Genomic DNA, 19,010 nt, shown 5'->3' with positions numbered 1-19,010 from the left:
CAAACACCTTTTGAGTGTCTCCAGGAGGAAGACCAACCCCAACATCTGCATTCAGCTGGGGTCACAGCGTGGCCATCGTGCTGCCATTGTCCTGCCCCGTGGCCCTGGGGATTTCAGGAGAAGCCAAGTCGCTCTCACCGCGGCTGGAATCAGAATGTGGAGAACCCGCTTCTGCAGCGGGAGCCAGGCAGCAAGGTCAAGGTCATGCAAGGAAGGTGAAGGAGCCAAGGGGCGTGGGGCCCTGCGGGGATCTCTTCTGCTGGGAGCCCTGTGGAGCCAGGCGGGTCCTGCCACGCTCTGGAGGGGGAACCAGGGTCCCTGCACCCACGCTGCTGGGTGCACAGCACCTCCAGCACGTGCCCCCGGGACCCCCCCCCACACACACACCCTGAGTCCCTGGTTTTGGGCACCCTTGGCTGAGCACCAAGAGCCTCTGCGAGCGGGAGAGGCTCCGCACCCAGCACAAAGCCTGGGACCGCGTGGGGAGGAGCAGCACCCAGAGCTGCAGGCAGCCGGGGTGCCCTGCCTGGCTCGGGGGGGGCTGGCAGGGCAACGGGCACGGCGAGGGGGGTGGGCTGAGGGGAGTGAAGTGGCAGAGGGGGGGAAAAGGTGGGTAAAGGAGGGTAGAAAGGGAGCAGAGGGGGACAGAAGGGGGCAGAGGGGGGCAGAGGAGGGAAGAGGGGGGGCAAAGGGGGGCGGAGGAAGGTAGAGGGGGGCAGAGGGTGGTAGTTGGGGGGGTAGAGGAGAGCAGAGGAAGGTAGAGGGGGACAGAGGGGAGTGGAGTGACAGAGAGGGGAAGAGGGGAGCAGAGGAGGGTAAAGGACGGTAGAAGGGGACAGAGAAGGACAGAAGAGGGCGGAGGGGGGGTAGAGGGGAGAAGAGGGGGGCAGAAGGGTTCAGAGAGGGTAGAGGGGGGCAGAAGAGGGAAGAGTGGGCAGAGGGGAGTAGAGGAGGGAAGGGGGGGTAGAGGGAGGCAGAGGAAGGTAGAGGACTAGAGTGGGGGGCAGAGGGTGGTAGAGGAGGGAAGGAGAGGTAGAGGGGAGCAGAAGGGAGAAGAGGAAGATAGAGGAAGGTGGGGGGGGCAGAGGGGAGCAGAGCAGGGGGGGCAGCGCGGACAGGGCTGTCCCCGCCCCGGCCCCGCAGAGCCGCCCCACGCGGGGCGGGGCGCAGCCGGTGCGCTGGGTCCAGCGGCGGAGCCGCGGCGGGGACGGCGGGTGCGCGGAGCGGTGCGGAGCGGAGCGGAGCGGAGCGGTGCGGGTACCTCCCCGCTGCCCGCCGGGCTGGGCCGGGAGCAGGTGAGCATCGCCCCGGTGCCCCGGGCAGCATCGCCCCGGTGCCCCTCGGCGGCTGCAGTGGCGGGGAGCGGAGGGATGGGAACCGGGGGGCTGCACCCCCCAACCCCAGCTCATCGTCCAGGGGAGCCGGCCGGGCTCGGGGTGCCCATCCCGGGTGGTGGCCGGGAAGGAAGGGGCCAGCAGCCCACCGAAAAGCGAGGCAAGGGAAAAAGGGTTTTTTTTTCTCGGGTATCAGGAGCGCCCACCCGGGACTCACCGGTTGGATTTGGGGAGGACTCCGGTATCGCCAGAGTCGGGAGGAGCTCTGGCGTGTCCAGCCTGCTCGGCACCGCTCGGGCTCCGCAGGGGAGATGGGGGAGGTGGTTTGGGGAAAGCCCCTCTGGGGAGCACCTCTCCTACGGAGCCTGGCGGCAGGATGGGCGAAGCCCCCCCAGGAATCCCTTCATTTCTATTTATTTTGATTTCTAGAATCTTCTCCTCTCTCCCCAGAGCAAGGGAAGATGACATCTCGGCTCCTCTGAACCAGCAGTGCCCAGGGACTAGCAGAGCCATGGAGCTGGAATACGAGCTGCCCAATGCCACCGCGTTCTGGTTCTCCCCGGCTTCCCCCTTCGACAACTTCTCTGTGGAGGCGCCCACCAACGCGTCGCAGAACGCCACGGGCCAACACTTCGACCTGACCAGCAACGCCATCCTCACCTTCATCTACTTCGTGGTCTGCATCGTAGGGCTGTGCGGCAACACGCTGGTGATATACGTCATCCTTCGTTATGCCAAGATGAAGACCATCACCAACATCTACATCCTCAACCTGGCCATCGCAGACGAGCTGTTCATGCTCGGTCTGCCCTTCCTGGCCATGCAGGTCGCCCTGGTTCACTGGCCCTTCGGCAAAGCCATCTGCAGGATTGTCATGACGGTGGATGGGATCAACCAGTTCACCAGTATCTTCTGCTTGACGGTTATGAGCGTTGACCGGTACCTGGCTGTCGTCCATCCCATTAAATCTGCCAAGTGGAGGCGGCCCAGGACAGCCAAAATGATCAATGTGGCCGTTTGGGGCGTCTCCCTGTTGGTGATCATGCCCATCATGATTTATGCTGGGGTGCAGCATAATCACGGCAGGAGTAGCTGCACCATCATCTGGCCGGGAGAGTCGGGTGCCTGGTACACAGGCTTCATCATCTACGCCTTCATCCTGGGCTTCCTGGTGCCTCTCACCATTATCTGCCTTTGCTACTTGTTCATCATTATCAAAGTCAAGTCCTCGGGCATCAGGGTGGGTTCCTCCAAGAGGAAAAAATCCGAGAAGAAAGTCACCAGGATGGTCTCCATCGTGGTCGCCGTCTTCATCTTCTGCTGGCTCCCCTTCTACATCTTTAACGTCTCCTCAGTCTCCGTCCTGATCGTGCCCACGCCTGTCCTCAAGGGCATGTTCGACTTTGTGGTGGTCCTCAGTTATGCCAACAGCTGTGCCAACCCCATCCTTTATGCCTTCTTGTCCGACAACTTCAAGAAGAGCTTTCAGAACGTCCTCTGCCTGGTGAAGGTCAGCGGCATGGACGAGGCGGACCGGAGCGACAGCAAGCAGGACAAATCCAGGCTCAACGAGACCACAGAAACCCAAAGGACCCTGCTCAATGGTGACCTGCAGACGAGCATCTGAGAGGACGGCGGGGTTGTCCTTCCTTCGCTCTCCTCTCCTCGTGAGCTCCCAACTGCAGCAGGGTGGTGGCACGTATGGAGTCGGGGCAGAAGTGCCAGCTTAGGGGACAGCGGTGCGCACACCGATGGGTGGGGGGGGTCCTCAGCTGGTCCCCTCCTGAGCTGCTGGTGGGTTGGCTTTCAAGCACTGGGAAGGATATGGTTCAAGAGGAGCTGCCTCGCTAGGAAAACAAAACCAACTTGTAGCAACGCAGCACGTTTCAACACCAAAGTGCCACCCTGGGCCACAGGTATCGCCGGGGTGGCTCCGCTGGCTTCCCCGGTGTTACTCTCGGGGCTGGTTGGCTTTGGGTGCCCTGCCCCAGCACGGGTGCTTGCACGTGGACACACAGACGCAGCGGGGTGACCTCGGGAGGAGCCGAGGCCACGGCTGCGTGCCACCACGGAGATGCACCTTCTGATAGCAAAGACCTGGTGGGAGCTCTCCGGAGAGTCCGAGCGCTCTCCCGCGGTCACCCTCCCCGAGGACACAGAGATATTTGGGGTTGCATTTTGCCCGGCTTAGAAGTTACTCCATCGCCTCTCCTGAAGCCTCCCTGCTGCTGTTTGACTGCATCGCCCAGAGGTGACACGCCAGGACCAGGATGGAGGTGGCTGCCCCATGGGACACAGCTCTGCCGCCCTGGTAGCCCCTCTGGTCTCACCCTGCCTCCTCCGGCCCCGCCATCTCCCGCTGCAGGAGAGCCCCTTCCCTCCCGCCGCTGTGACGTCACCTGCCCGCAGGTTTTCTCCTCGGATGGGGGATTTCCCCCTTTTCCCTCCCGAGTAGCCCCTCCTGCCACCCGCATCTGCTCTGCGAGCCGGCTGAGCAGCCACGGCACGATCGCCCGGCACCGGTCCCTGGTGGGAAATCCTTGGAAGCGTTTAAGCAGCAGCGACGCACCGGGGGTTTGGAGCACCCTGGCACGGGCTGCGGCACATCCCGTTGCCAACGGCTCCCGCAGCTGGGTGAGATCTGGGCTCATCCTGCCCCGGCCACGGCTCCGAGGATCCCTGGCCCGCGGTGAGCAAGCGTCAACCGGCCACCGGTGACACTGCCCTGCTCCTTCCAGGCAAGTTGTGCCGGAGAGGATGGGGGACGGGAGGTGGGGGGTGCTGGGGGCTTGGCCCCGACCCTCGTCTGAGCCGAAGGGACCGGGCAGAGCAGACGACAGGGCTCCCAGCACCAAGGCAGGAGGAAAAACAGGGCAGTGGGATCACGAGGGAAAGCCCGGGGTGGGGGGAGAAATGCCACCTTCCTGCCAGAGCACCCAGAGCAGTTTCTGTGCCAGATGCCACGCTCCCTTCACAGGCTCTTCCCCGGAGCCGAGCCGTGGGAACGCAGCGGTTTAGGTGGAGAAAACAGCCGAGTCTTGCTCACCCTCCCCTTTCCCATCCCACCTTGGCCTCCCCATACCAGCCCCATCGCCGCGGAGCCTTCACCTCGCGCTGTAAGCGATGCGGGAGGTGAGGATGAGCAATGCCCTCGAGGTGCTGCCCGCTTTGGGGTGCCACCTTGCTCAGCCGCATACCCCCAGTCGATGCTCCGAGACAGCACCAGCTCTGGGAGAAATTTTCCCCTGGCTCTGCCCGGCCCCTGCAGCCAGTCTCTGACCATCCTGCTGTTCCACCCCAGCATCCCCCCCCGCCCCCAAGCCCCCCCAAAAGTGCTCAGTGCCAAGCTCAAAGCCTGCTCCCCCCCACAGCTCTGTCAGACACCGGCTCCAGCACGGGCAGCACCGGCACTGGGGACCTTGCTGCAGGGCAAAACAGAGCGTTGTCAGCATTTATTTGCTTTTAACTCTTTACTGCTCCTCTGAGGAACGTTTGCCTGCTCGTGGGCTCAGCGCTGAGCGCGGGGGGGGACCCGCCTGTGGCCTCGCTGCCTGTGCAGGCAGCTGCTCACCGAGCGTATCCCTGCACCGGCTTCGTTAAGTGGAGTAAAGCCAAACCCAGGCTCCGAGACAGCGCAGGCTGCCCTGCTGATGCTGCAGGAATTAAAACACGAGCAGCGTGTCACGCTACGGTGAAATATTGGATGGTGATGGCCGGGCCTTGTGCAGCCGGAGCTCTCTGGTAGGATGAGGATTCAGAGTCACAGCTGCAGCGATGCGTCAGCGGGGCTTTGGGTCGTTTGTATTTGGTGGGCGGTGAAGGAGTTATTTGTGTGGAAAGCAGGGGAGGCAGTGGGGAGGGGGGTGCATTGAGCCCCCCTGCCCTTCATGGGAGGTGATGTTTCCACCCCCCAGCACTCCCAGACCTGCCGGCAATCCGGCTTCGCCCCGGGCTTGTCCGTGCAAGCCCCCCCACCAACACACCAACCGGTGGCGGGGGGAGATGCCTGTTCCTGGGAGCATCTCCTCTCTGTGCGGGTTTAATGTTGAAAATGCAGAAAGCCCAGCTTTCTAGAGCCCTGGGAAGGACCCGTGCCCACGTCAGCTTTGTCCTGGCAAAACCCCCCAGGCAGTGCCACTTCTGGCAGCTCAGAGATGTGCGAGGGGGCCGCGATCCAAAATATCCCGTTTCCCCCCAGCTTTGCACCCAGGGGCTCTCTTGGGGTGGGGAGAACAAGGCTGCAGGTGAGGAGTGAGAGGAGTAGCGGGGCTGCCACCGGCGTCCCAAAGGCCACCAAGGTGGGATGTTGCGGGGCAGGAGCAGGAGGCAGCTCCCGGGGGCTGCCAGGGCACCCACGGCCACCCTGGCGCGGCTCGCCCCGGGGGAAAGGGCAGGAGAGCGAAACAGGCTGCCTCGGTGCTCGCAGTAAAACCAGCAAAATAAAACCTTCTAATTGTCTGTTGCTGCCTAAGAAACAGCAGCACCATTGCTGCTGCGAGTAACAAACTTTTCTTTCCCAGCCACTTGATTTTAGTGGGAACTTGACCTCATATTGGATCTGTTTGGAAAAGCCTCTCAGGGCTGCTGGCGGCATTAATGAGAAATCTCTCCCAGTTATTGCGGAGCGAACAGGCTGATCCTGCAAGTGCTGGAGTGGCTCCGCCGCTACTTCCCATGCGGACTGTCCCCGGGCAAGCGGAGATTCATTACAGCTCCCTCCTGCCCGGCTGGAGCAGCGGGAACAGATTTATTACAAATCGGAGGCGCCGGGAAGCAGAGACCTGGGTGTCCCGTGGAGCTGCCCGGCACGCCGGGAGCAGGGCTGGCGGCTTTGCTGCGTCCACGGCGGCACTGACCTGCCTGGGGCTGGCACCCGGGGTGTTGGCAGCGGGTGGCTCTTGCAGGAAACACTCTCAGTCCCAGCACCCACGTGCCCCCCCAAAAAAGCCTGTGAGAAACCAACTCCCTTTCCCCTCCCCGCCACCGGCTTCCCCCCTTGCAGACGAGGAACCCCAGCAAAGCCGAGGGGCAGCTCTCCCGAGCCTCCGTTGGGATTATCCTTGCTGTCCCCACTTCCTCGCCCCTCGGGGCAGGGGGGGGGTCGGGGGCACAAAGCCTGGTGCTGTGGCTGGGCTGAGCATTGCTCCGGGCTTGCTTCTGACCGTGCCCGCCTTGGACCTGGCACAGTGATGGCCAGTGCCCCCCCCGCCCCGGGTGCTTGGTAGCCAAGCTCTGCTCTGACAGGTTGGGTTTGGCCCTGGAGCCTTCCTCTCACATCTCTACAGCCCCTCATATCAGCACCAAAGCTGCCTTGGACTGCTTTAAAATAATAATCTCCTAATGAACCAGGCTGTCCTGTCTCTGGAGGGCTTCCTGGCTCTCCATCCCGACGGGAAGAGCCTTGTCTTTGCTGGAGACTCCGCGGAGAGGTCTCTTCCCCCCCAGACCTGCACGAATGCAGGCAGCCTCCCAGGCCATCATGCAGCCCCCAACCAGCTCCATCCCCTGCGGCGAGAGCTCCCAGGCTCCGGATCCGTAGTGCTGCTTTAGAGCAGGGCTCAACCCTCACATCTCTGGGGGTTGTTTCAGCCCTTGCTGTGAACAAGCTGGTTTCGACCCACTCAGGGAGGGTTGCTCCAGCCCCATGCCCTGCCCAGAGCTGCTCAAAGCGGGGAAAATCGCCGCCAAGACACGAGCAAAGGGCACGGCAGACCCCAAACCAGCCATCCCGCCACCAGCTCCGAAGTGAGAGCTGCCGTTTTCCAGCCCAAGGACAACCTCTGCCCTTCCCCGCCAGCCTCCGTCCCCCCCCCAGCCTCGCACCCGTGTCTCCCGCCAGCTTTCTACCCGCTCCCCGCTTGCTCCAGGACCTGGGCTGCCAAAAGTCGGGGCGGGAGGACGGCCAGGCTGCAGCGGCGACTCGTGGGAACCTGCTTCAAGCCACGTCCTGACCAGGAGACGAGGGACACAAAGCCTGGGCACCCCAGACATCCCACCCCATGCTGCGTGGCCAGGAGGAGGGAAGGGGCGGGTGATTGTACATATATGTATATACTGGACGTGCCAGCAAAAGGTTTTATTATACTGACACCGTCGGGACACTCTGCAGCCCGTTTGGCCGTGGCTGCTGGAGCAGCCCCTCCCCGTGCGCGCAGGAGCCGATCGGACCCAACCCCTCGGGGTGGGGTCCCTCCGTTCCCACTCGCCCCCAGACCCCGCGTGCCGTGGGGCTGGTGGCACCGCGCACGAGCCACGGAGGAGGCTGCTCCCACATCGACAGGTGACTTCCACAGGGCGAGGGGAAGGAGAGCTGTCGCCTCTGCTAAACGCAAGAGCCTTTCCCTGCCTAGCCAGGGCTGTAGCAATCGGGGGGTCGTGTGTGTGTGTGTCCCCACCCAGCAGCACTGCACCACACTGCCCACCTCCTGTACGTATGTACACCCCTCTATATCTATAGCTGTGCTCTGTATAGTGTGCGTGGGTCTGCTGTATGACACATTGTGACTGAAAACACGCCGGGGAGCGTTTCCCCGCTTTAAGTCTTGCTTTCCTGCATAGCAATTGTTTCTCGGTGTGGATCTGAGCCTTCCCGCAGCGGAGGCTCCCGGCCGCCACGGTCTGTGCCGCGGGGAGGGAGTCGTGGATGGGGTGGGAGGGAAGTAAAAAGAGTTTTCCTACAGTTTCTGACTCTATGTGCTTATGTCAGAGCTGGGTGGGAGCCGTGGGGTGTAACCCAGGCTCGGATTCTTCCCTGGGAGAAGAGGCACCAACTCTGGAGACAATTCGCACTCAGGCCCTCTCCCAAAACCATTTCTTCCCCGCATCCATCTCCCCGTCGGCGAGCAACGCAGCCGGTTCTTCCCCCACGGGGTGGTCTCAGCTGTGGAGGGTCCATGCAGCCAGAGAGCTGCGTTTACCCCCAAAAAACCCCACAAGACCGCTCCCCTGGTCAGCACAAACTCGGGACACTGAGGTACAGGCACGTCTGTGCCAGTGCCAACCCCGAAACTGGATGGGTCACAGAGGAAACACAGCCACCAAGAGCTCTTCGAGTACAAGGGGTCGCAGAAAAATCGGTCTGAACAGTGGGATGGGAGAACCTTCTCTTCCCGAGATGGCAAAACCTCCGCGCTGGTTTTGATGAGATCAAGGGCATGGAAAGTGCCATGGCTGGAGGTTTGATTTGCTGGAGAAACCAGCACAGGGATGGGGGGGGGGGGGATGCTTAGAGAAAGGGTACAATACTGGGGAAACGGGCGTAAAGAAATTGGCTCGGCTATAAACTGAAATTTCAGCTCTGAGCAGCTGCCCAGGCCAGCTTTGCCATCAACACCTTCCATGCAAATAAACCCCTTCACTCCAAAACACCTATGATTTTTTTCATGCCCCTCCCCAATTTGCAACACAAACTGGGTTTTTTTTCTGGGATTTGAATACAACCTCTACCAGCAAAGCCCTAACAGCTTCTCCCCCAAGACCACACGCTCCGGTTACACCAGCATCTCCCGTAGAGCAGCCCTGCCCCTCGAGATCTGCCTCTCGCAGGGGAGCGGCAGGGAGCCGGGGCAGGATTTTCCTCCAGGAACAAGCATTTGTAAGAAAGCAGTTACCACGCTTATTGCTACACTGAGTTGTAGCTGGCTGAGTCAGCATTAGGTGCTTAACAGTTACGTTGGCTCCAGGGAGTTCTTCTGATCAGATTTATATATAACTATACGTACGCATGAGTATGGGCACAGAGAGATGGCTGTGGGTTTCTGCCAGAAAATATTAAGTCTTTACACGAAGGCTGATGTGAGAAAGGCAGTAACTGCCCAGGGAAGGTTTTGCAAACAAAAACCAGGGCGTGCTGATTTCATTCTGCCCTCCGCAGGCTGAGAATACACAGGATGATGGGAAGCACTGGTATTGCAAGTCGGAACTGCATAAAAAAAAAAAAAAAAAAAAAAAAAAAAAGAGAAACAAAACACTGTTGAGAGGGGCTTTTTTGTTTCCAGTGGGTGCCCTCCAGCTGTGCCCCCCAGGGACACACTTTTGCTCAGCGCGATTTTGCCAAACCTGAGTAAAACCACCACATCAGATGGGCGTTTCGCAGACAGCGTTTCAGGGGGTAAATCTTCGGCGCCCCTCTGTTTGAGAGAGCCCCCCGCAACTGCCAAAACCCACCCGGGGGAGAAGCCGGGGCTCGGCTGGGCCCCCCACCCCGCAGCTCCCCCCACCTCTGGGCGCAGGGGGCAGCCGGGCCCCGCCGCCCACCTCGTCCTAGAGCTGCCGGGTGACGGTTTGGGGTTGCGGCGGGAGGGTCCCCCCGGGGCAGACCCCGCTGAGGGGGGAGGCGGGAGCCCCCCCCGGGGCTGAGGCAGGGCCGCGGCCCGCTCCTGGCTCCTCGCCTCCGGAGGGGCCTGCCGGGGTGTGTGGAGCGAGAGCGGCACCCGCAGGACGCGAGGACCGGCCCGTTTCCTCAGCAAACGGACCAAAAAAAAAAAAAAAAATAAAAAAATTAGAAATTAAAAAAAAAAAAAAAAGCGGTGTTTTCTCCACCCCCGCCGCGTCGCCATGGCAACGGCACCTGGGTGCGGCTCTGCCCTGCACAAAGATGGCGGCGCCGCGCGCCCGACGCCGAACCGGAAGTGCCCGCCCCCTTCGCGTCGCCAAGATGGCGGCGTCCAGCTCAGCAGAGCGGCCCGGGGCGGCCATGGCGGCGCGGGGCGCGGAGGCCGAGGCGCTCTTCGAGGCGCACACGGCGGCCGAGCTGCGGGCGGTGGAGCGGCGGCTGCGGGCCGGCATCGAGCAGAAGCGGGAGGAACTGCGACAGATGGTGGGCGAGCGGTATCGCGACCTCATCGAAGCGGCCGACACTATCGCCCAGATGCGCCTCAGCGCCGAGCGCCTCTTGGGCGCCGTACGGGGCCTACAGCGGGGCGGCGCGGCCCGGCCCGGCCCCGCGGCGCCGGTGAGGGGACCGAGGGGCTGCGACGGGGCGGGGGGCGGCCCCGGAGCCCCCCTGACCCCGCTTTTTTTTCCCCCCCCCCTCCCTTCCCCTCCTGCAGGCCCAGCCGCCGGCTCAGGAGAGTTTCTACCGGGCGGCGGCTCAGCTGAAGCTGCTGCTGGACGTCCCCGAGAAGGTGTGGGGTGCCGTGGAGGCCGGCCGGTACTTGCCCGCAGCCCGGCTCCACCTGCTCGGTGGCCACCTCCGCCGCCAGCTCCAGCTCGACGCTCCCCGTGCCCGCGGCAGCCCCATCCTCGCCCGCTTCCCCATCCTGCTGCGGCAAGTGGCCGCCGCTAGCCACCTCAGGTGGGATGGCCACTGGGGAGAAATGGTGTAACAAGGCGCGGGGGGGGGGGGGGGGGGTTGGGGAACACTGGAACGTGGTGGATACCACATTATTGGAAGCGGTCAAGGTCAGGTTGGATGGCAGGGGGTTTGGGCAATGTCACCTAGCAGATTTCCCTGCCATGGGTTGGGCTGGATGACTTCAGACCCCTTCCAACCCAAACCATTCCCTGTGACCTGAGACCCCACTGCTGCCCCGAGGCTCTGGAGCCACAGGGCAAGAATGTCTCGCCCAGTCCCGGAATGCCCAGGTAATCCCACTTCTGTCTGGGGAAAATAACACCCTTGTTTAGTGGATTATCACATAACCGCACCTGAATATCTCAGTCAAGTGACTGTCCACCCCATTCCCTCCCCAGATCCACCATCCTGCAGGAGAGCAAATCCCTGCTGAAGAGCCAGACCGTGTCGGACCAGGCGGTGGCAGAAGCCCTGTGTGCCATCATGCTCCTGGAGGACAGCTCTCCACGCCAGGCCCTTGCCGACTTCCTTCTGGCCAGGAAGCTGGCCATCCAGCAGCTTCTCAACCAGCCACATCACGGTCAGTACGACTGGGCTGCCCTCCTTTTTAAAGTCAAGGTAGCCCCCTTCACATCATCCCCCTCTTGCCCCGCAGAAGAGTGGGTGGGTTAGTCCCATAAAGCTCATGATGGTGGGGGACGCAACCCTGTCGTGCTACTGCAGCGGTGTGGCTGACGCTGCTGGCAGCATTTTGCCCCAGTGGCTAATTGCCACAAAAATTAACAGTGCTCAGGGTCTTAAACCAAGCCCCTCTGTAATGGGGAAGCAGGTGGTGCCTGGGGCTGAGTCCTTTGCCCTCCAGCCCTTCCCCAGAAGGTTTCAGTAGAACTGCAGCCCCTAAAACACAGGGCTGCTCACACCTCTGTTGAAGGGGCTTCCTCACCTGAAAGGCATTTCTCTGCAGGTGCAGGTATAAAAGCTCAGGTGTGTTCCCTGATGGAGCTGCTAACCACCACCCTGTACCAGGCTCATGCTCTCTTCTACACCCTGCCTGAAGGGATGCTGCCGGATCCAGCCCTGCCCTGTGGCTTGCTATTCTCAACCCTGGAGAGCACCACAGGCCAGCACCCAGCAGGTGAGCGCCCAGGCAGCTCAGCATTAAGCATCTGCAAGCAGGAGGTCACCCTTGCGCTGGGCTGATCCCTGCCCATGTGCTTCCAGGGAGAGGTGGGGTTCTGGAGGAGGAGGTGAAGCTGAGCAGCTGGTTCAGGTACCTTCCAGAGTCTGTGGTGGAGTTCCAGCCAGCCCTGCGGACCCTGGCACACCCCATCAGCCAGGACTACCTCAGAGACACGCTGCAGAAGTGGATTGCCATGTGAGTGTGACACTGTCCCCCTTCGCAGGGCTCTCCCAGACACCGCACGGCCCCTGTGCCAAGGCAGCAACCCAAAGCAAACCCAAACTCACTTAATTTCTTACTCCAGTCAGGCTGTGGCTTCTGTGGCTTCTTGCCCAGCATCCCCCTCCTCAGCAGTTAAACAACCAGAGGCAACATAGCACCATCCTGACAGCCAGGCTGCAGCACTCTGACAGAACAGACCACCTGGGCTGCACAAAGATACTTGTTTAGAGCTGCTTTATGCTACCATAACTACCAGCAAATAAGCACAGAGTAAATAAGAATAAAATCCCTTACCTGGTTCACTTGGCTCTTGATGCAGCACTTCCTTCTTCCCTGCTGCCCTTCCCTAGACTGTGGGGGGAGGCAGCCAGACCCCTTTTATAGAGTTGCCAGCTCCGCCCCCATCCCACTCTGCCCTGCCCTGTGGATGAGGACAGCCTGGCAGCCTTGTCAGTCCTGTGTCATTATCTGATGGAGCCAGCTGGTCCCTGCTGTCAGCTGGAGCCCCCCATGGTGTGCTCGCTGGCCATGGGATATTTCCCCAGCAACCCTTCCCAGAGCCCCTCCATGCCTGCCAGCATCCCAGGGGGGACCGTGCTCCCAGCTTCGACACCCACCGCAGCCCAAGGGTCCCACCAGTGGGCACGTGGCTTTCGTGTGGGGCCCAGGGTGCAGCTGCCTCACCAAGAGGCAGCAGTGCCCTCAGCCCCGCAGGTGATTCTGCAGGCAGAGCCACTTACCATCAGGTTAACAGCTCCCCCACCCTGATGTAGCCGACGTTCTCTCCTGCTTTCCCCCGGGGGCTGCGTCTGAGCAAGTCAGACCGAAGTGAATCGTCGCTTTCAGGTGCAGTGACGACATCAGGGCCGGGGTCAGCAACCTGCTGGTCTACGTGAAGAGCATGAAAGGCCTCGCAGGGATTCGCGACGCAGTGTGGGAGCTGCTCACGAGCGAGTCCGTAAGCCAGAACTGGGAGGCGGTGTGCCGTCGCCTTTTGGACAAACCTGCTTCCTTCTGGGAGGACCTGCTGCAGCAGCTATTCCTGGACAGGCTAGAGGTAGGCGCTCTGCCGCGGCAGCTCGTGGGGAGCTTTGCTCTGTGCCCCCTCTTGCTCTCTCAAACGCTCCACTGATGCCTGTTAGCAACCCTAAATGTGCATTTTTAAGTGCTAGGTGGCAGGAAGCGCATCTAAAAAGTTTTTTTTTTGACTTCTGGTCCTGTTCCAGACGCTGACCAAAGAAGGGTTTGACTCCATCTCAAGCAGCTCCAAACAGCTTCTCACCTTAGCCTTGCAGGAACTTGACCTCAAATCCAGCACCTCCGCCTTGAGCAAGCCCATCCAGTTTGAACACAACGTGGCCCTGTTCCTGTGGTCAGAGAGCTCCGGTGACCTGCCTTCTGACGCTGCTTGGGTCAGCGTGGCAAACCGCGGCCAGTTCGCCAAGAGCGGCCTGTCCATGAAGGCCCAGGCGCTCACGCCGTGCGTGCAGAGCTTCTGCTCGGCTCTCGACTTGAAGCTGCAGGCCAGGTTGGACGACGTCCTCTCCTACCTTCCCGCAGACTCCTCTGCTGCCAAGGAGGCCGCTCCCGCGCTGCAGCCACGCTCTGCCTTCGACCGCTACGCTGACGCCGGCACGGTGGAGGGGCTGCTCCGCGACCGCTGCGTCGCCTGCATCCACCACGTGCTGGGCTGCGTGCTCAAAGAGCTCCAGAGTGCCCAGAGCCTGCTGAGGGAACAGGAGGACGCTCCCAGCAATGCCAAACTCAACGCTGTCCTCTTCATGGCGAGACTCTGCCAGTCCTTGACCGAGCTCTGCCCTCACCTGAAGCAATGTATCTTGGGCCAGGCGGGCAGCACGGAGACGGCGCTGAAGGAAACCCGCTCCACCAAGAAGCTGGGGAAGGGGAAAGCTCAAGAAGTGACCCCCGTGCAGGCCAAGTGGCAGGAGGTGAAGGCAGAGCTCCTGCAGCAGAGCCTGTTTGCTTACCAGATCTGGAGCTCAGCCGTCACCAAAGTAAGGAGCTGTTTCTCTCGTCACAGCTGCTTCCTGCGTGGGTTCCGTTGGCTCAGCTCGCTGCGGTCAGCGCTGCTCCTCCTCAGCTGGCTGCTGAGAGCTCGCCGTGCTGCTGCCACGCTGCTCGAGCAGCCTGCAGGGAGAGGAGGTGGCATCCAGGGGGACAGTTTCCAGAAGAGTCACTTGGGGAGGAGCGGGGGGATGCGGGAGGTTGGTCTCTGCGGGCAGGAGCAGGCTGGCTGTCCTTTGGTACTGTCCCGTGAGCGGGTGCTTCTGTGTTTCACGCTCTAGGGTCTGGTTCAGTGCTTTACCCGCACGTTGCTGCTCGACACAGCTGGCTCTGTCTTGGCCACAGCCACCAACTGGGATGAAATTGAAATTCAGGAGGAGACAGAGTCTGGAAACAGCATAACGTCCAAGATCCGGCTGCCTGCACAGGTATGAGAAACGTCCTTTCAGTAAACACAGAGGAACAGTCTGCTGGCAGGAGAAGAGCACCAGTTTCCAAAACCACTGCTTTGTCAAACGGTGCTGACCTGCTGTGGAGTTTGCTTGGTGTCACAAGCAGAGGGCAAATGCTCTCCAGTGTTTGTATTTGCTCTTTGAGGTACTCACCCGAGGTCAGCGGAAGGAAATTAGATAGTTGCTGCTATATATTCAGACGATTAAGATTGTCCTGTAAAACTGAGCCAAAGGAGGACTTATGTTTGGTTTAGACAAGCTCGGAGGAGACAGATTTCATGGAAATCAGATGCTCTGAAGGACAGGGCTGCAACAGAGGGACTGTGGAAAGCCTAAGAGAACCGAGGCTTGCAGCTTTCCACAGGCGTGGTGGTGGTGCGGGAATGACACAGTGACAAAGCAGGTGGCGATGGCACAGAGGGAGAGGAGGGCCAGGGCAACAGTCTTTGGTGGAGAACCTTATAAGGTGAATTTTGTTGATCCCAAAGGAAAAAGCAGCTGAACGATAGCTCAGGGTAGCTGGGAGGCCCAGGAGAAGAGCGAGGGAGTAAATAACGAGCCCAGGTAGTGGGTGGTCAGAGCAGGGTCAGTGGTGACAGAAGAGGCACAACAAGCAATTTTGTTGTGACTGCACTCAGGTGAATACCTGTAGTGAAAGTACTTGAGGGCTACTATAACCAAAAGTCTGGTGTGTCAGTCAGCAAAACCCTGTGAGATACTCGAGCCATGCTATGGGGGCAGGTGAGTCTCAGCAGCAGAGTTTTGTGGGTTTTGAGGAAGTAGGAAGCTCACATCACGAGAACTGAAGTGATGTTGCGTCACTGATAAAGCCAACGTAGCTTGCAGACCACATGAAAATAACACAGTTTTCTTCAACAGCCGTCCTGGTACGTCCAGTGCCTCCTCTTCAGCCTGTGCCAAGAGGTGAACCGGGTCGGCGGGCACACTCTTCCGAAAGTCACCTTGCAGGAGCTGCTGAAGACCTGCATGGCAGAAGTGCTTGCTGCCTACGAAAAGCTCATGGAAGAGAAGCAGGAGAAGGTACGTGAGTGGGATCAGCCCTCGCTGCAGCTGGCGTGGGGCGGGAGGGCCGCTGGGCGGGCGGGGATGCGTACACTCCTGTCCCTGGGAACAGAAAATGTCTGCCTGAGAGTTGGGAAGGGTGAGTACATCCTTCCCCTGCCTCCCCCAAAAATGGGAAAAAAAAAAAAAACGGATCAGACACCAGATTGCGTGCACAGAACGGTTCCGTTAAGTTGGTTGTTTCTTGGTGCTGATGTTTTTCGACGGTCCCCCCGAAGCAGTCCTTTGACAGCCCTCTCGCTGTGAGCGGAGAGCCCTGTTCCTGACTCTTCTATTTGCAGAGAGCAGGCACCTTCCCCATGACCCAGAACAGAGCTCTGCAGTTACTCTACGACCTGCGGTACCTGAGCGTCATCTTGACGGCGAAGAGTGAGGAAGCAAAAACCAGCCGGATCAAGCATGACTCCAGGTGTGGTGCAGTTCTGGGGTTCAGATACTAGCAGTAGTTTGGGGGGGGGCCTAAAATCCTTTAAACCGAGAGGATGCCTGCGGGAGTGGTGCCTTTGGGCCTCGTGGGAGAGGGGCAGTGCAGACCCTGACGTCTTCACTGACATCAAACTCATCCTCCAAATACACGAGGGCTGGGATTCTGCAGCGGAGAGCTCGGGGCCAGCAGACGGCCCGAGGATGCCCCTGAAAAGAATTGAAGCTTCCACCTAAGAGTTAAATAAACCCTTGTGTATGCTCCGGTCTTGAGAACTGAGGCATCTCTCTCTGAGATGTACCGAAGGGAGAAGGTTCCTCTGCAACAGCAGATGCTCTAGGCTGTACAATAGCTGGAAAGCCTTTAGGCAGCTGCTATTCTGCTGAGTAATTCCCGTTTTTCTCAGTCCCTCGCTGTTTGCTTGCAGGATCGAGAAGGTGAGCGACTTCCTGGAGGGACACATAGATCCGTTTGACCTGGATGTTTTCACTCCACACCTGAACAGCAACCTGAATCGCCTGGTTCAGCAAACCTCCGTAAGTGCAAGGAAGAAGGAAGGGATGGATCAGGAAGCAGGGCTGCAAAACAGGTTTTGAAGGGCAGCTGGGGTGGCTTTATAAACTGCTTAATGCCTAAAGATAACTACTGGCACTTAGAAATGGGAAGTATTTAATGCCAGCTGAAGATAAGAGGAGCTTGCTGAGCTGGCTGCGTGGCTTGTAAAGCAAGAGTTCGAGGGGGAAGGGAGACACTTCACGTTCAAACTTAAAACCACATACAAAGGGCTCCTTCGTGCCTCCCAGGTTCTCTTCGGCTTGCTGACCGGGACAGAGAACCAGTACACGAGCCGGAGCAGCGCTCTGAGCTCCCAGGAGCTCCACAACATCTTGCCGTTAGCATCCAGCCAGATCAGGTGAGGTGCTCGGCTCCTCTTTGCAGTCTCACACCTCTTTGAGAAGCGGGTCTAAAATCGTTGCTTCCCTGTGACCGGCCACATTTCCTTCTTCCATCTCTTAAGGTTTGGACTCCTGCCGCTGAGTATGTCAAGTTCACGGAAGAGCAAGTCTGCTACCAGCAGCACAGAGAGAGGGCAGGTTGGTAAAACCGAGCTGGACTAACTTTTTGCCAGTACTCATTCTCCCACCACCACTCGAGCTTGCAGGGAAAGAAGAAAGTAGCCAAACAGTTAATATTTAACCTGATTTTTATTTTCGGTAAAATGAGAGAACCATTACGGCAACACAGCATGAGATGGTTTGGATTTCCCCTTGACCCTCAAAAAAAAAAAAACTGGCGGCCCCTGTATTTTTGGGGCCTACTGCTCTGTGGTAAAACATAAGCAATAGCCACCATGAAACCACAGTGAAGACTTGTACAGATGAGGCATTTTTGAAGTCAATGCATAAAAGACAATTCATTTAAAGATGGCTGCAGGAAACACTGATGAATACTAGGTAATTATGTGAACTTCTTTCCAGTGTGGTGCGGACCTTTAACTCCTGACGAAGCCTGGCTTGGGTATTTAAGCCTGTGTGAACAGAGTGTCTTGCTTCTGCAAAGGCTTGGTGTTGTCCTATTCCTGAGTTTTATCAGTAGCCAACCATTACATTGCTACGTTTTCCCCCAGTTTAAAACATCTGCTTAGATGGAGTTCTCTACGCTGAGGATTGAGGGAGCCAAGGAATACCTCACCGCTACAGGAAGCGGTAATTAGTAATCTGTTTCCTTTAGCTATTAATAACCCAATAATCCATCTGTGGCGATGACTTTTCAACTGGGACAGGAGAGTAAAGGTCTGGTTTTATCAGAGCAGAGTGTTACTTGAGATGCTGATGTTTACTCTGCAACTCCTGTTCTCCATTATTCAGAAGCATTAAGGACCAGACCTGGTATAAGGATTGTTTAAAAGTCCAAAGCTTCAAAGTAAACGTATTCTTTGCCTCTTACACCTCAGCTGTAGCAGAGTGTAGAAGTGTGCAGTGATGTTTGACTCGCTCCTACCGCTCCCATCACTGGCTGGGGCAGCACCCAGATGTTCTGCGCTAGCCCCACTTCTCAATCCCTGGCAGCTGCTTACTCCTTTTATGCTAAAACAGTTCTGGAGAGGTTAAAGTCCACAGTTACTCAAGCACAGCTCTCTGCAAAGGCAGCAGCTGTACTTCTACCCAGCTGTTAGCCCCTTGCTCTCAGAGCAGCAGCCCTTTCCCTGCAGTTGAGAATTAATTTTTTTTTTTTTTTTTTTTTTCTTTTTTTGAGCATCAGATGCCATCTGAAAAGTTACCTGTTGCTAACAGCAAGGTGCTGTGCTTCCGCTGCTCGGAACCGCCTCTGCCTGCCTGTCACTAACCTCCAGGAGTGACACCGCTGAGGTGGTGGTTCAAGCTCAAGTTGCCTGGGAAGAGTTGTTCTGCTGTAGTCTACGCCTCCTTGCAGCTACTATTGATGAGGATATGGAGTAAGTCAAAGGTACGCTGTAATAATTACTGATGCTTTTGTTTTTAAAAACTAACAGGTTCCACCTCCTGTACTCTCAAGAGTAGAAGATGAGGCATCGCGCCCTGGCTCTTTGTTCAGGCAGCTTGTCACCGAGGAGGAGGACACGGCTGCACCTTCTCTCTTCAAGCTGGGATGGCTTTCGGGCATGACCAAGTGATGCAATAAAAAATAAAAAGTTTGTCTGTGTATTCGTCTTCACCGAGCTCCCGCTCTCCTCCGCTGGTACTGGCAGAAGTACTTTTCCATCCTTACCCCGATCCCGGTACGGCCCTTGCACCAGGCACAGCTCAGGATTGTCCTTGCTCTCTGGCTGCTGGAACAGAGGTGTAGCTACTCTTTCACCTATTCCTCAGAAGTTGTTAAAGTCCAATTAAAGAAGAATAAAAACACCAAACGAAAACAACCTACACACTAACAGAAAACAAAACATTTCACAGCTAGAAAGGGGTAGTGGAGCAATGCAAGACTCCTCTCTCCTTCCAAAGCCCCTCCCCGGGCT

The 19,010-nt window shown here is 58.6% G+C and overlaps 3 protein-coding genes across 10 annotated transcripts in view; 2 read left to right on the top strand and 1 right to left on the bottom strand.

Moving 5' to 3' along the window:
* SLC39A11 (solute carrier family 39 member 11) overlaps positions 1-12,411 on the bottom strand; it is a 115,016-nt gene extending 102,605 nt beyond the window's left edge. The window contains exon 1 of one of the 2 annotated variants that reach the window (XM_033002326.2): positions 12,326-12,411. The gene's annotated coding sequence lies outside the window, so the exon portion shown is untranslated. Of the gene's footprint in view, positions 1-12,096; positions 12,253-12,325 lie in introns of those variants that run through there. The other variant, XM_042802616.1, reaches the window with a different exon arrangement.
* On the top strand, positions 1,251-8,013 carry SSTR2 (somatostatin receptor 2). Of its 2 annotated transcripts, none has more exons than XM_033002324.2 (2): positions 1,251-1,295; positions 1,785-8,013. In XM_033002324.2, the coding sequence occupies exon 2, from the start codon at positions 1,846-1,848 to the stop codon at positions 2,959-2,961; it is 1,116 nt and encodes a 371-aa protein (XP_032858215.1). In that variant the 5' UTR covers positions 1,251-1,295; positions 1,785-1,845; the 3' UTR covers positions 2,962-8,013. The 2 variants fall into 2 exon arrangements, with proteins under 2 accessions (XP_032858215.1, XP_032858216.1); XM_033002325.2 differs by having other exon boundaries at positions 1,260-1,295; positions 1,764-8,013.
* COG1 (component of oligomeric golgi complex 1) lies at positions 9,974-18,689 on the top strand. 6 transcript variants are annotated; one of them, XR_006166288.1, is made up of 15 exons: positions 9,974-10,287; positions 10,385-10,629; positions 11,028-11,209; positions 11,594-11,764; positions 11,851-12,004; positions 12,878-13,088; positions 13,258-14,046; positions 14,338-14,484; positions 15,388-15,549; positions 15,873-16,000; positions 16,443-16,551; positions 16,819-16,928; positions 17,034-17,109; positions 17,494-17,721; positions 18,528-18,689. XR_006166288.1 is itself a non-coding variant. In XM_042802611.1 (15 exons), the coding sequence occupies exons 1-14, from the start codon at positions 9,991-9,993 to the stop codon at positions 17,509-17,511; spliced, it is 2,799 nt and encodes a 932-aa protein (XP_042658545.1). In that variant the 5' UTR covers positions 9,974-9,990; the 3' UTR covers positions 17,512-17,533; positions 18,528-18,689. The 6 variants fall into 6 exon arrangements, 5 of the variants coding, with proteins under 5 accessions (XP_042658545.1, XP_042658546.1, XP_042658542.1 ...); XM_042802611.1 differs by having other exon boundaries at positions 17,494-17,533; XM_042802612.1 differs by lacking the exon at positions 17,494-17,721 and having other exon boundaries at positions 9,974-10,152.
* The last annotated feature ends 321 nt before the right edge of the window (positions 18,690-19,010 follow it).

This window comes from Tyto alba, unplaced genomic scaffold, assembly GCF_018691265.1.
Source record: "Tyto alba isolate M040663 unplaced genomic scaffold, T.alba_DEE_v4.0 Super-Scaffold_39, whole genome shotgun sequence".
In the NCBI taxonomy this organism is placed as follows: Eukaryota; Metazoa; Chordata; class Aves; order Strigiformes; family Tytonidae; genus Tyto; species Tyto alba.
The sequence above is the reverse complement of the archived record's forward strand: the minus strand, read 5'-3'. Positions and strand labels throughout refer to the sequence as shown.